At 35.9% G+C, this 15,198-nt stretch overlaps 1 protein-coding gene across 4 annotated transcripts in view; it reads right to left on the bottom strand.

Annotated features, from left to right (window-relative positions):
• Positions 1 to 15,198, bottom strand: part of RPAP3 (RNA polymerase II associated protein 3) — a 37,750-nt gene that overhangs the window by 14,624 nt on the left and 7,928 nt on the right. For all 4 annotated transcript variants that reach the window (XM_036299347.1, XM_036299348.1, XM_036299349.1 and 1 more), the window contains exons 4-9: positions 13,792 to 13,914; positions 12,855 to 12,982; positions 8,197 to 8,318; positions 7,434 to 7,504; positions 6,293 to 6,418; positions 4,743 to 4,870 (exon numbers count right to left, since the gene is read on the bottom strand). In XM_036299347.1, the coding sequence (XP_036155240.1) occupies positions 4,743 to 4,870; positions 6,293 to 6,418; positions 7,434 to 7,504; positions 8,197 to 8,318; positions 12,855 to 12,982; positions 13,792 to 13,914 (698 nt within the window). The remainder of the gene's footprint in view (positions 1 to 4,742; positions 4,871 to 6,292; positions 6,419 to 7,433; positions 7,505 to 8,196; positions 8,319 to 12,854; positions 12,983 to 13,791; positions 13,915 to 15,198) is intronic.

Below are 15,198 nucleotides of genomic sequence, written 5' to 3'. Positions count from 1 at the left end.
GTTAAAATAACATTAATAAATTATTTTTAATTTATATGGCATGATAACGGTATTGTGGTTACACCTGAAGTATCCTTTAGGGATAAAATGTCATATCTCTGCAACTATTTACAATTCAGGAGAAAAAAAAAAGCTGAGACAAATATGATAAAAATAAGCTATTGCTTTTTGAAACTAGATGATTTAATACATGGAGCTTTTTATACCACTTTCATGAAAGTTTGAAAAGTTTCATAATAAAAATACTTTTTAAAAAGAATCCCCTGTGATTACATTCTCCCCAAGGCCTAAGTGAATATCATTATACCCTCAAAACAAGACCTGCTCTGAACAAAATCAGATTTTCTAATGAACTTAAAAATTTCTGAATTCTTGAATTTGTTTTTCAACAAGAGAGAAAGAATATCTTTGTGTGTGTGTGTGCGCGTGCATCTATTCCCTTACCGATATGTTTTTACCTGACTGATTATATCATTCTCCCAACCATGATACTTGCATAGCCCCCACACTATTCAGGATAAAGTCAAGCTCCTATGCAGAACACAAAGTCAGGGGCCTGCCTGACTCTCCAGCCTTATCCTTGCATTATCCCAGCATAACAGCAATAATATGGACCACTTGCCCTTTCCAGAAATTACCATGAAATTTCCCAGTCTTGAGCCTGTGAACTCCACTGGGACACCTGTTTTTTTCACCTCACTAACTCAGACTAACCCTTTAGATCTCAGTTCAGCTCAAATTCCTGTTTGGAAAGTTGTCCCTCTTATATTCCTCATCTAGTCTGTAATGTCTAACAACAGTCACCATGTGGTGGAGAAAACTTCTGTATTAAATGTGCATCTAAAAGATAGACTAGAAAAAAAATACAAGTAAGAGTCATATTTAATTTAAAATATACCATTAACTTACTATAATATACTAATGTGATTATCAACTAAAACAACATAATAATACAATAAATTAGAGCACTCATAAATGTAGATATAATTTGTCACCTATTAGAAGTTATTATTCTTGGCATTAGTCAACCTAGGAATCCAGGTCTTACAATTTTTAAATCATGCACAATTCTTGAATAGCAAAAAACAAAATTTTCATAAGCTAGCAAGACATGCAATGATCTTTACTCTGACTAATCAAAATAATATATTTCTAGTTATGTCTTTTAGATTCAATGAGGTTAAATATACAACCAAAATTCACTTCTATGATAGGGGTTCCTAACTTGAGGCCCTTTGAGAAATCTGAAAACTTAGATGGGAAAAACATTACATCCTTATTTTCACTAACTTTTAAATAAACTTTTTTTCTTTTTATTATAACTATAGATAACAAAACACGGTAGTAAAAGCAGTACCTATGCCTTTGTCACCAATAAAAATTACAGATATTTTCATATTACATTATATTTGTGACAGATATCTCACAAATTGTTTTGAGATATCACCATTGCAGAATTACAGTAGCAATTTAACCTGCTACTTGTCTGCATGTGATCATCCCATCCTATATCATAAAAGGCTAATATGCAAATACACCAAAAGGTGGGATAACCAAACAACTGAACAACCGGTTGCTATGACATGTGCTGACCACCAGGGGGCATGTGCAGAACATGGCGGGCATCAGCAGCAGGTGGCAGAGCGCAGAACATGGCGGGCATTAGCCACAGTGGGATGGTGGAGCAGGTGAGCGAGGGCGCCAAACCAAGGTGGGGCACCAATCGCTGTCATCAGGGCAAGCCTCTGGTGGTTACTGAAAATTCTTTGCTCCCGCGTGCTGTGGTCCTGCCTGGTACTTGCACCTGCTACTGGCGCCGGCCCCGCTTGCACCAGCTGCCAGCACCGGACCTGCCACTCACACCTGCTGCCGGTGCCTGGCACTGGTCCCAATCGCTCAGTGCCATCAGCAGGTGTGAGCAGCAGCAGCCAGCCCCAATTGCCTCTGAGGACTTCTCCACCTCCCCCTGCTCCTGAGGGGCGATCGGGGCAGCAGCTGCCGATCACACCCACTGCTGGCACTGGCCCCAGTCGCTTCATGCTGTCAGTGGGTGCGAGTGGGGCAAGCGCTGTTAGCGCATGGGAGTGGCAGCGGCGGGAGCGGGGCTGCTGGCAGACAGGGGGCCGGGGGGGGGGGAGGATGGGCTGAGACCCACCCTTGTGCCCAGTGCAGCCTCGCAGCCCACAGTTCCTTTCAAGGTGCACGAATTCATGCACTGGGCCCTTAGTAGTATCCCTGTTTATAGACGCTCCTATGTCATAGCTAGCCAACAACCACGCAATTCTATCCCTAGGAGTCACTCAAATGGCAAAGAGTGAAGTCATGTTATCACACTAGTAACATAATTATCAATGCTGATTTCTGTGTATTCCTTACCCACACTTTATTAATCAATATGTGGAAGATGTGTCAAAGATCACCCCAAATTCTAGTGTCCTTATTCAAGTCTTCACATTAACATCTTTTAAAAACTTTTAATTTTAACTTGCCTATATTTTAAATGTAGTTTCTCATTATATAATGTGTTTTAAAAAGTATATATATCAGCATATCGCAAATTTTAATTTAAAATTTAAATTAAAACTGTATTTCAATATAATTGGTTTCCTTTATAATCCTAAATGTAAAATTAATTATACATTTAATAATTTTGAGAACATTTCACAGTGCAAACGAGTCCATGGCATAAAAAAATTTAAAAATCCTGCCCTAGCCGGTTTGGCTCAGTGGATAGAGCGCTGGCGTGCGGACTGAAGGGTCCCAGGTTCAATTCCGGCCAAGGGCACATGCCCGGGTTGCAGGCTCCATCCCCAGTGGGGGGCGTGCAGGAGGCAGCCGATTAATGATTCTCTCTCATTGATGTTTCTATCTCTCTCTCCCTCTCCCTTCCTCTCTGAAATCACCCCCAGTATTGCCGACAACAACAAAGGCTTAACTACAACAAGACTGTGCACAAAGACCACAAGGGGGTGCACCAAGAAAGCATAAAAAATGCGGAGACAAAGAAACATGACAGAAATGGAGGATATAGAGCTAAAAACCGCAATTTTAAGGTATTTCAATAATTTTCTAGAAACTGCCGATAAATGTAGTGAGATCCTCAAGAAATCTAATGAGACCCTCGATGTTGTGATAAAGAACCAACTAGAAATTAAGCATACACTGACTGAAATAAAGTATATTATACAGACACCCAACAGCAGACCAGAGAAGCGCAAGAATTAAGTCAAAGATTCGAAATACGAAGAAGCAAAAAACACCCAACTGGAAAAGCAAAATGAAAAAAGAATATGAAAATAATGTAAGGAGCCTCTGGGACAGCTTCAAGCATACCAACATCAGAATTATAGGGGTGACAGAAGATGAGAGAGAGCAAGATACTGAAAACCTATTTGAAGAAATAATGACAGAAAACTTCCCCCACCTGGTGAAAGAAATAGACTTACAGGTCCAGGAAGCGCAGAGAACCCCAAACAAAAGGAATCCAAAGAGGACCACACCAAGACACATCATAATTAAAATGCCAAGAGCAAAAGACAAAGAGAGACTCTTAAAAGCAGCAAGAGAAAGAAACTCAGTTACCTACAAGGGAATACCCATACGACTGTCAGCTGATTTCTCAACAGAAACTTTGCAGGCCAGAAGAGAGTGGCAAGAAATATTCAAAGTGATGAATACCAAGAACCTACAACCAAGATTACTTTATCCAGCAAAGCTATCATTCAGAACTGAAGGTCAGATAAAGAGCTTCACAGATAAGGAAAAGCTAAAGGAGTTAATCACCACCAAACCAGTATTATATGAAATGCTGAAAGGTATCCTTTAAGAAGAGGAAGAAGAAGAAAAAGGTAAAGATACAAATTATGAACAACAAACATGCATCTGTCAACAAGTGAATCTAAGAATCAAGTGAACAAATAATCTGGTGATCATAATAGAATCAGGGACATAGAAAGGGAATGGACTGACTATTCTTGGGGGGGAAAGGGATGTGGGAGATGCGGGAAGAGACTGGACAAAAATCGTGCACCTATAGATGAGGACAGTGGGTGGGGAGTGAGGGCGGAGGGTGGGGCGGGAACTGGGAGGAGGGGAGTTATGGGGGGGGAAAGAGGAACAAATGTAATAATCTGAACAATAAAGATTTAATTAAAAAAAATAAAAAATAAAAATAAATTTTAATTCCTATTTATAATATTTATAGCATTAAAAAAAAACTCAGTCACTAGTGTGTACAATATTATTACAAAGATACAAAGAAATATAAGACATAGATTCTGCCATCAGATGTTACCCTGCTGCTTGCCCAGTCTGGAGCCCCTGAGAATATCCAGAAACCAAGTTTTAGTTCATATATAATCAATTAGCAGTTTCAATTCCCTTTTGTTATATATGTGTATGTATAAATATACATATAAGTATATATACAAAAACTACTTCCAGATTAAGATTTTGCCCAAAGGACTCTAAAGTTAAAAATAATTTTCAAATCACTAATTCAGAATAACATGCATAAAGCAATTTAAAAGTGTTAAATTGTGTAATGCCAGACTATTAAAGTGGAAAAACATTTTTGAGAGCTAAATGTACTTAATATGTACTATGACATTCTCTCTCTCTCTTCTCTCTATTTTAATTTTAATGCTTAAGAGTAAACAAATTTTAATTTATTTAGCCAATATGCCAATTTAAGGTAAATTTCATTTTCAACCTGAAAAGCATTAAATGTAACCAATACTTACTTCTGAATCTTCAGATAGGCCATTGCTCTGTTAGCTGGAAGAAGGGCATTAGCGCCATCTGCTGCTATTCCTCGAGTATAGCATTCAATTGCTCTTTCATACTTTCCCTCTTTGAAAAATCCATTCCCCTATCATTTTGGAAAGAAGTATGGAGAAGAATGAAAACATATGCAAAAAAATTAGCTGAATTCACTACAAGGACACCAGTCATCAGTTTATTATATAAATAATTAAAGTATATTTTAATTGTTAAAAATCTAGTCCATGATACATGTTTTAGAATTTGTTAGTTTGAATTGTTTTATAGAATGTTATTATTCTCTTCAGCTCCAAAAAAAAAAGTATACTACTCTATTACTCTGTATCATTAACCATTATTATACTAATTAGGTATTACACAAAGCTCAACTTTAAACACATTTTAATAAAGAGGCCCAAATATTATACTCTTTAGTTATTTAGAAGCTGTACAAAAGATGTTTGTAACTCACATAATTTTTGTGCAAGAACAGAGTATCAGAACTGAACAACTCACTCTTCAGTAGCATTAATAAACCTAAACATAGGCTAAATTAAGCTGTATTGAAATGTGTATACTAGATTTTATTGTAACGTTTACTTATAATCGAAGTCAGGTATATCACAATCAATGATCATTCCATAAGTATTTATTAGGAGTCTTCGATGGGTCCATGAAAAGCTGTAAATATATTAAATTAAAACTCAACTCAGGATTTCTACTGTAATTTTTTATCAGATAGTCTAGTGCGAACTAATGAAAATAATTATAAGAACAAATTGTAACTTATTTCTGTTAAATCTATAACTATATGTACTAGTAAATATGTTAAAATGCTCAAAAGTAGCCCTGACTGGTTTAGCTCGGTGGATAGAGCGTCAGCCTGTGGACTGAAGGGTCCCAGGTTCGATTCCAGTCAAGGGCATGTACCTTGGTTGCGGGCACATCCCCAGTAGGGAGTGTGCAGGAGGCAGCTGATCGATGTTTCTCTCTCACTGATGTTTCTAACTCTCTCTCCCTCTCCCTTCCTCTCTGTAAAAAATAAATAAAAATATATATTTTTTAAAAATGCTCACAAGTAATTTGCTCCCTAAAATTAAATGTTTTTTGTGTTTTTTTTTAAACATATTTTATTGATTTTTGACAGAGAGGAAGGGAGAAGGAGAGGGATAGAAAGTTAGAAACATCGATCAGCTGCCTCCTGCACTCCCCCCACTGGGGATGTGCCTGCAACCAAGGCACATGCCCTTGACCGGAATCGAACCTGAGACCCCTCAGTCCGCAGGCCGACGCTCCATCCACTGAGCCAAACCGGTTAGGGCTAAATGTTTTTTTAAAATTATGTATTAAGTCATCAATTACTCAAATTTTGAACTAGTAGGCTTCAGAAGTTTTATTATATTTAATTTTCAATTCCTACTGAAAAAAGAATTTTAATGTAATATTAGAAAAGACAAAACCTTAACAGATATATAAGAAACTAAGAGTAAACTCAGCAAAACATATATATGGTGGATTTCCTCTGGATTACCCGATCTTTCTCTGAAATGGCCTGCTGCTTATTCTGCTGCTCTTCAATTTGTTTTTTCTCTTCTTCAGCTGACTTAATCACTGTGTCAGCTTCCTTTGGGTGTGAGTTTTCTTTGGATGTTAAAGCCTAGGAGACATAGCAGCTAAACTAAAACAGGTAATGCAAGATGCATACATATTTGACTCTAAAATAATAAATTACTCAAATATATTGGAATTTTTGCTACACTTCACAAAATATTTTTACTAATTCAAAGTCTTTCTACTTATTAAATAAAAGGCAAAAGACTATAATAAATTTAACGTGCATCTTATTCCAATTAAAATAAGTAGTATCCACTAAAGGTAAATGCTTGTTTATTTATTCAACAAAAATTTATTGAATTTCTACACAGGCCAGTTACTGTTCAAGGAAGTATTTTCAAAAAGAAAATAGATAATTACAACCACATAACCAAATTCTCAAATTTAATTTTCATAGTCATTATTTGATTTAGGACAAAATGCAAAAATATACAGCACGGTTCACAATTACAATCAAGTTGATATATTTACCAACAGGTTTTTATGTGCAATAAATAATGGCCATATTTAAAAGCCGATTTTCCTTAATCAGTGTCACTTTTTTCTCATAGTTTCAATAGATGGCAAAATAATGATAACTGATTCAACAGCAAAGTGAAAGGAATATATAACTGTTCAGTATCATTTGAAGCAAATTTTACATTTATATAACTATTTTCTTACTATTAAAAAAATTAGTACATAAATATGCTATGATATAAACTACAAAGATGCAACGACTTAAAAATCAAAGAAATATGCAAAAGTTTAGTACAGAAACCAAAACACAAGCCAAAACAAAGTAAAACAAAAAAAAATAATTCTGTCACCTGGGGGGAAAAAAAAGTAAAGCACAGTAGTTCTAAAGATCTCAGACAACTTTTTAAAATGATGATTAAGGATCTTTAAATACCATTATACTATCTCTTATTTGCAAGTTGTTTGGTAAAAGTCTATAGTACAAAAAATTAAAATTAGAATAATGTCTATACTAAATAATCTATAGTACAAAGTCTATGCTAAAACCCTTACTTCATCATATAAAGCTAATAAGTAATGCAGTTAAGTAACTAGTTTACCTGATCAATTTTCTTGAGTTCATTTGTTGCTTCAAAGTTATTTGGTTCCAGTTCTAATACTTTTTCATAATCTGAGTAAAAGAGAGGATAAAAAATACTTGAAAGGTACATATTTAAAAACAATAATTACTTGCTGCGACATGTGACAAATAGGCAACTGTCCAATAGCAAAATTAAGAGAAACTAAGAAATACTAACATTAGACTACTGGGCTCACTCTATTCTCGCCGAAGACAGACAAAATCCTGACACATCCGTTTCTTCCACCAGGAACGATTCTTGCTATGATAATTCATATATCATGAAACCAAAAAGCTTAAGAATCTTTTAGATATCATCTTTATTCAGACTATAATTTATATTTCACATACCAATTTTATGTAATAATAAAATGCTGACAAATTACAAATAAATAAAAATATATTAAGAGCTGTATAATCATTAACTATAACCTCATAATAGCCAACATCTATTCTACAGATGAGAAACTGAAAACCAGAGATGATACATAACCTTTCCCTGGTCACACAGCTAATACATGGTGGAATGAGAATTTGAACCAAAATTTCATTGCTGGCAAATAATGCATTCTTTCCAAAAATATCAAGGTAACTTTTTAAATTACAAAAATGAACTTTATTCATATATAGAAAACTCTCTGAAGGTAATAACTCTGATTATCCAATATTCTTTGTATAACATCTAATAAATTAAATGATTAAAGATTTAATTTAGATAACGATGATCTGGAAAATATTAATACCTTTTTTGGCATCCTCTAATTTTTGCAAAGCAAATCGAGCAGCACCTCGTCTTGCATAAGCCTTTGTATAACTCCTATTCAAGGCAATTGCTAAACTACAATCAGACTCAGCAACAGCAAACCTGCAATTAAAAAAGAAATTAAAGTGACATTAATAAAAATCATTTGTTAAAACTAAAACTTCAAAATTTGTTTCTGAAATCCCCAAAAAAGGGATTAATTTCCCAATTGAAGGGATATTTCCCACCTCCTTTTACTTAGTTAAGCCTATTAAAAGCAATAATGTTATATAGTAAAATGTTAAGTAGCAGTACCTTTAAAGCAAAGAACACTGTTTTCTCAGTATTGTATTATAGGTCCTGGTCAATATAGTTCCATAAGAAAGACAGCTAAAAAGACTGAAAAGGAAGGAACAAAACTGGTATTTTTAGATGATACGATGGTATACCTAGAAAACTCAAAATATCTAGAGACATTGTTAGAAATAACAAAGTTTAGCAAGGTGGCTACTTTACTAGAGATCAGCAACAAAAAACAAATCTAACTAAGTATGTACAAGTGCCAAACCAGAACACTACAAGACTGTCTTAAAAAATATAAAAAAAAACTTAAGCAGAGGTATTTCACATTCATCTATAAGGCACAAAAACATAACTATAATTCTCTCCAAACTAATCTATAAATACAAAGCAATTGTAAGAAAAATCCCAACATAATTTTTCAAGAAATTTGACAAGATGATCCTAAATTTATATTGATAAGCAAAAATCCAAGAACATCCAACACCTTCCTGAAGAATAAGGCAGGATAACATGCCCTATACCAAATACCACCAAGACTTAAAATTATAATGCTATAGTAATTAAAGATAGTGTGGAATGGAGTTAGTTAGAGGCAACAGATCAATGTAAGAATAGAGGGATGAGAAAGAGATCCATGCAAACTTGAGATATGACATGGTAGCACTGCAGATCCATGGAGAAAGCATGGATATTCAATAAATAGGACTGGAACCATTGGGATATTCATATGAAAAGATATGAAATTGGAATTCTACCTTCAGCATATATAAAAATGTTTAAATGTGAAACGTAAGACATAAAAACTTCAGAACACAGGAGATTATAAACTCAGGGAAGGAAACTATATTAACAAATCATATTTTTAAAAGTGCTAACATTTTTAAAAAATACATTAAAATTATGAATTCCCATTTATCAAGACTCCATAAAGGAAATAAGCTACAAATTAAAAGATAATTAATTACTACAAGCAAGCAATAGAGAATTAGTACCTAGAATAAAGTAAAAATTAATAGCAAAACAGCCTACCAGAAAAATGGCCAAAAGACAAAACAAGCATTTCACAGAAAATACAAGTGGTGAATAATCATATAAGATGCTCAGCCTCATTAGAAACTGGGGAAATGCAAATTAAGACCACAATGAATTACCATTTTACAACTCCTTGACTGAAAACAATTAAGAAGCCATATTATATCAGTACTAGAGGCCTGGTGCACAAAATTCATGCACTGGGGAGGGGGGTTCCTCAGCCCAGCCTGCGCCCTCTTGCAGCCTGGGACCCCTCACTCCTTACCGCCTGCCTGCTCACTGCTCCTTACCACTCAGTTCACTGCTCCTTGGTGCTGCCACGGAGGTGGGAGAGGCTCCCGCCACCGCCGCTGCACTCACCAGCCATGAGCCCAGCTTCTGGCTGAGCAGCACTCCCCCTGTGGGAGCGCACTGACCACCAGGGGGAAGCTCCTGCGTTGAGCATATGCCCCCTGGTGGTCAGTGCACATCACAGTGACCGGTCATTCTGGTCATTCTGCAATAAAGGTCACTTAGGCTTCTATTATATAGATTGGTAAAGATACAGAACAGGACTTGAGGTGGTGAACGCACAATACAATACAGAGATGTCTTATAAAATTGTACACCTAAAATCTGTATTTTTATTAACCAACTAGAGGCCTGTTGCACGAAAAGATTCGTGCAATAGGCCTTCCCTTCCCCTGGCTGCCGGCACCGGTTTTCCTCCGGTAGCCGGGACCCAGGCCTTCGCTCCGGCCGGAGCCGCCTACAAGCCTTCGCTGCTCCAGCCGGAGCAGCCTTCAGTCTTCGCTCTGCCACTTCGCACCTATGTATGCAAATTAACCGCCATCTTTGTTGGTGATTAATTTGCATAGCTCACTGATTAGCCCATGGGAGGCGTAGCGAAGGTACGGTCAATTACCATGTGTGTCTATTATTAGATAGGATGTCACCCCATATAAATTCCATTAAAAAAAGTAAAAAAAAAAAAAAAAAAGGATATGGAACAGGCATTCTTATACACTGCTAATGGGAACTGTAACTTTGTACAACTACCTTTATAACAAATGGTCATGACCATTTTTTTAAAAATATATTTTATTGATTTTAGAGAGAACGGGAGAGGGAGAGAGAAATAGAAACATCAATGATGAGAGAGGGTCATTGATTGGCTGCCTCCTGCAGGCCCCCTACTGGGGATCAAGCCGCAACTCAGGCATGTGCCCTTGGCCAGAATCGAACCTGGGACCCTTCAGTCCACAGGCTGACACTCTATCCACTGAGCCAAACCAGCTAGGGCTGGTCATCACCATTTAAAGTTGAACATGTGCACACCCTACCACCACACACCAAGAAACATGTAGAAAGGTGTTTATAGTATCAATGTTTTTAAATAAGGCAGGAAAGCAGAATGGGAGGTAGAGAGAATGGGGAGAAGGAGAGGAAGAAATAAATAAACCAACAATTCAGCAACAGGAGAATGGATACATCATGGTGTATTCCTAAGAAGAAACTGTATGTAATAGTGAAAAAGAGATCTACAGCTAGCTATATGCAAACATGAGGAATCTGAGAAATTTAATGTTCAGAGAAATTTAAGATTACATTCAGTATAATATACTTTTATAGTTCAAAAATAAGCAAAGTTATACAATATATTATGTATATAATAAACATTTTTTTAATCAAAACTGATAAATATACAACTGAAGGTAGTGGTTAACTAGAAGTGAAAAGGGTCAGCATATGGAGAGGTGTAGCAAGGTAGCCTCAAAAGTAATAACGTTCTGGTTCTTAAATTGTGTGATGGGTTCATGTGAGATTATTTAAAATTATTCTTCAGCACTTATATATATTGTAGATATCAAATATTATAAAATATGAATATTCCCCTAATTTGTCAGGATATTAATAACATAAATTTCAAAGATCTAAAAATAGGTTACTTAGCCTTGGCCAGGTGGCTCAGTTGGTTGGAGCATCGTCCCGTGCACCAAAAAAGGTTGCAGGTTCAACTCCCAGTCAAGGCACATACCTAGGTTGTGGGTTTGATCCCCGGCTGGGGCATGTATGGGAGGCCATGGATCAATGTTTCTCTCTGACACTAATGTCTCTCTCTTTCTCCCCTCTAATCCACTTCTGAAATCAATAAAAATATATCCTCAGGTGAGGATTTAAAAAAATAAATATAAATATGCTGTTTAAAATAGTAAAAACTCAGACACCAATATAATTCATATTTCCAAATGATAACTAAAACAGTAAGAATGTCTTCCTTGATGGTGTTTATCTTTTTAAAAATTCCCTGCATATGATAAGACTATAACACATTTATTTTCTTCGACAGTAAGAATGTATTTAGCCCTAACTGGTTTGGCTCAGTGGATAGAGTGTCAGCCTGCGGATTCAAGGGTCCCAGGTTCGATTCCAGTCAAGGGCATGTGCCTTGGTTGCGGGCACATCCCCAGTAGGGAGTGTGCAGGAGGCAGCGGGTCAATGTTTCTCTCTCATCGATGTTTCTAGCTCTCTATCCCTCTCCCTTCCTCTCTGTAAAAAATAAAATACAATTTTTTTAAAAAAAGAATGTATTTAGAGTCATTATGACTTAAAGACTAATGTTGGAATATATTTTAAGTTTACCATAATAAAAGTTCTCTAGGTTAAATAGTAGATAAACAATTTTTCAAAATAATGGAGAAAAATTAATTTCTAAAAAGGAAATCACTCAGCTTACTTGCTTTTTCTTTTGTGAATTAGGTGTAGAACATCATTATTAGATTTTTTGAGGAGGAACACTTCAGTAAAGTGAGCTACGGGGCATGGTTTGAGCACCTGAATATTTTAAATAAAATGGCTTAAATAAAATAACTCAGTAAGAGGGAGTGAGCTATAAGAATTTACAGCTGAAAATAAATGTAGTACAGGCAGTCCTCAGGTTACGTCAGACTCACCATACATCATTTCATGGTTACATCGCCATCTCCCATTTATTCATAAAAAAAAAAAAAGTTCCGTCATTTCGACGTATGTACATATGTGCTTTATGTTTTTTATTTATTTACCACAAGTAAAGGTCAGGAATTATCTTTCTTTTAAATTTTTTTACTGTTTCACTTCATTACTGCTGTGTATGTGCTCCATGTGAGTGACGTAGGTGCTTATGTAGGTGGGTTCCGACTTATGGCAAAAATCGCGTTATGTCGCGGCATAGGAACGGATTTCCAACATAACCCGAGGACCTACTGTACTTTTTCAGTCCTTCCCACACATTTTTGTCATAAAAATTACTTTAAAATATCAGTCTCCATACTAAAATATGCACACATTATAAAAATTCCTTACTTTTTCATTCTAAAGTATGCCGATGCTCTGTTTGTTGGCAACACGGGATTATATGGATCGGCATTCATGCCTTTAGTGTAGCATTCAATTGCTTCATCATATTTTCCTTGTTTGAAATACTTATTGCCCTGAAAAAAGCATACAAGTCAGATATATACTGGCACAGAATTACAGAGCATTTTTTGCCAATATTATCCAGCTCTTTATAATTAACTAGCTGTGTGACCAAGGTCAACAGAAAGAAGTGAGAATAAAACAAAATAATCTTTTTACAAGTGCTGAAACTCGCTATACAGTCATAGTTTGGTCACAATCTGAGGGTTCTGGCAGAAAAATGAATAAAATACTTAGCATTATATATTTTTATTGACAATACTAACCCGCAGAAATGTAAACAAAAAAAGTATCAAGACGAAGTTTAAAAAGTGCCATCTTTTTGAAAAGCAATATACCTAGTTTTATAATGAGGCACTCCTAAGAAAGAGGAACATTCCAAAAACTAAGCACAGATGGCCTGTGATATGGAGACGTGGAATATAATATTCACATCAAGAGTCACACACTAATTTTAAGTTACTTCAGTCTATTACTAAAATCCCAGAATAACTCTCTGTATGGTCTAAGCACTTTTACATATAAGAATTAATTTAATATTCACAACCCATTGAGTTTATTAATAATATTAATTTTATTTTACAGCTGAGAAAATTTAATATAAGGAATTTAAAGAACTTATCATAGGATTTGAACCCAGGCAGTCTGATTTTAGAAAACACACTCCTAATCACTAAATTATACTGCCTTTCCATAAGGGCACAGCCAATAACAACTTAGAGAGTGAACACCCCCTAAACTATGTTGAAGAAATCCTGGGATCCACATGATTTTCTATACGCCCTGCCCACCTGAAGAAACCTAAAGCTAAGCCAAAGAGTACCTTGTCTTTTAGAGCAAGGGCCTTTTGTGAATCTACGTGAATTCCATCTTCTTCTGACTCTGATTCTTGAGACCCAGAATCATGGGTACTCTCTTCTTTGTCAAGTTCATCAAGGATACTTTCCTGAAATTATAAGTAGAGGAACAGTGCTCATAATTACATAAACATTTAAAAAAAAAAAAAAAAAGACATACAAAAAAAGTATACTCAACAGAGCTTAAGTTGCTATGATCTAAGGACCTAAAGGTCTATACTAGTAAAAGCAAACCAAAAAATCTCTCATTGTTAAGAGAAAAAGGTACTCTTGTTTAGAAAATGAGGATCCAAACCACTTAAAGAATTTGACTTTGATTTCATAAAGTAAGCTAAGTCAAAAGAAGTCTACAAAGCACCCCTAAATCACAAACTATTAGCAGTGAAGTATTATGGGTTGAGGGAAGCGAAGTTTGCAAATAACCCCAAACCTAATATCAACTAACAGCAAAGTCAAGCGCTTGGGTTCAGTCAAGGTTATGGGCCTGGGTTGCAGGATTCGTGTGAGAAGCAACCAATTGATGTCTCTCTCACATCAATGTTTCTCGCTCTCCTTCTTCCTCCCGCTTCTTCTCCTTCCCTCTCCTTTCCTTTCACACTCTCAAAAAAAGAAAGAAAGAAAGAAAGAAATGTCCCTGGGTGAAGATTAACAAAAACAAACGAATTTGTGATATATTCACACAGTAAAATTCTGATCAGCAGTAAAAAAAAAAAAAAAAAAAAACCTACTGCTACTGACAATACGGATCAATCTAAGATGACACTAACAAAAGAAGCCAGACACAAAAACAGTACATGTGTATGATATATTTACATGAAATTCCAAAACTGGCAAAACTGATCTAAATATTAGAGACCACAACAGTGGCTGCCCTTGGAGGTAATTAACTGAACAGGGAGGTTGGTGGCATGCTGGAAATGTTCTGTATCTTGATCTGGATGGTGGTTTCTCAGGTGAATTCGTGACTAAAAATTCAGGCAGCTGCACATGTAAGGTTTTTGGACTGTATGTATGTTATATCTCAATAAAAACAGGAAAGTGCAAAGAAAATAATAAACATAAAAATCAGAGTAGTGGTAATGTCTGGGGGTAAAGAGAGAAAAGATGGAATAGGGAAGGAGCAAAATGGCAGTTTCAACAGGATTAGAAAATTCTCTTTAAATTAGATGGTCGATTCACATAGTACAAGGGACTTTTTCTGCTGAGTTGGGCTATTCTCAGACTGGTAACTAGGAAAGCACTTGTTCTTGACCAATGTAATGTTGATGCCTACATTATGGCTACAGTTCATACATTCACCAAAGGAACTTCTGGTTTAGACATGGAGGGGGCAGAAAATGAAAGTGCAATAATTTTCTGAGCCACCATCAGCT

This window comes from Myotis myotis, unplaced genomic scaffold, assembly GCF_014108235.1.
Source record: "Myotis myotis isolate mMyoMyo1 unplaced genomic scaffold, mMyoMyo1.p scaffold_m19_p_3, whole genome shotgun sequence".
Taxonomy (NCBI): domain Eukaryota; kingdom Metazoa; phylum Chordata; class Mammalia; order Chiroptera; family Vespertilionidae; genus Myotis; species Myotis myotis.
The sequence above is the reverse complement of the archived record's forward strand: the minus strand, read 5'-3'. Positions and strand labels throughout refer to the sequence as shown.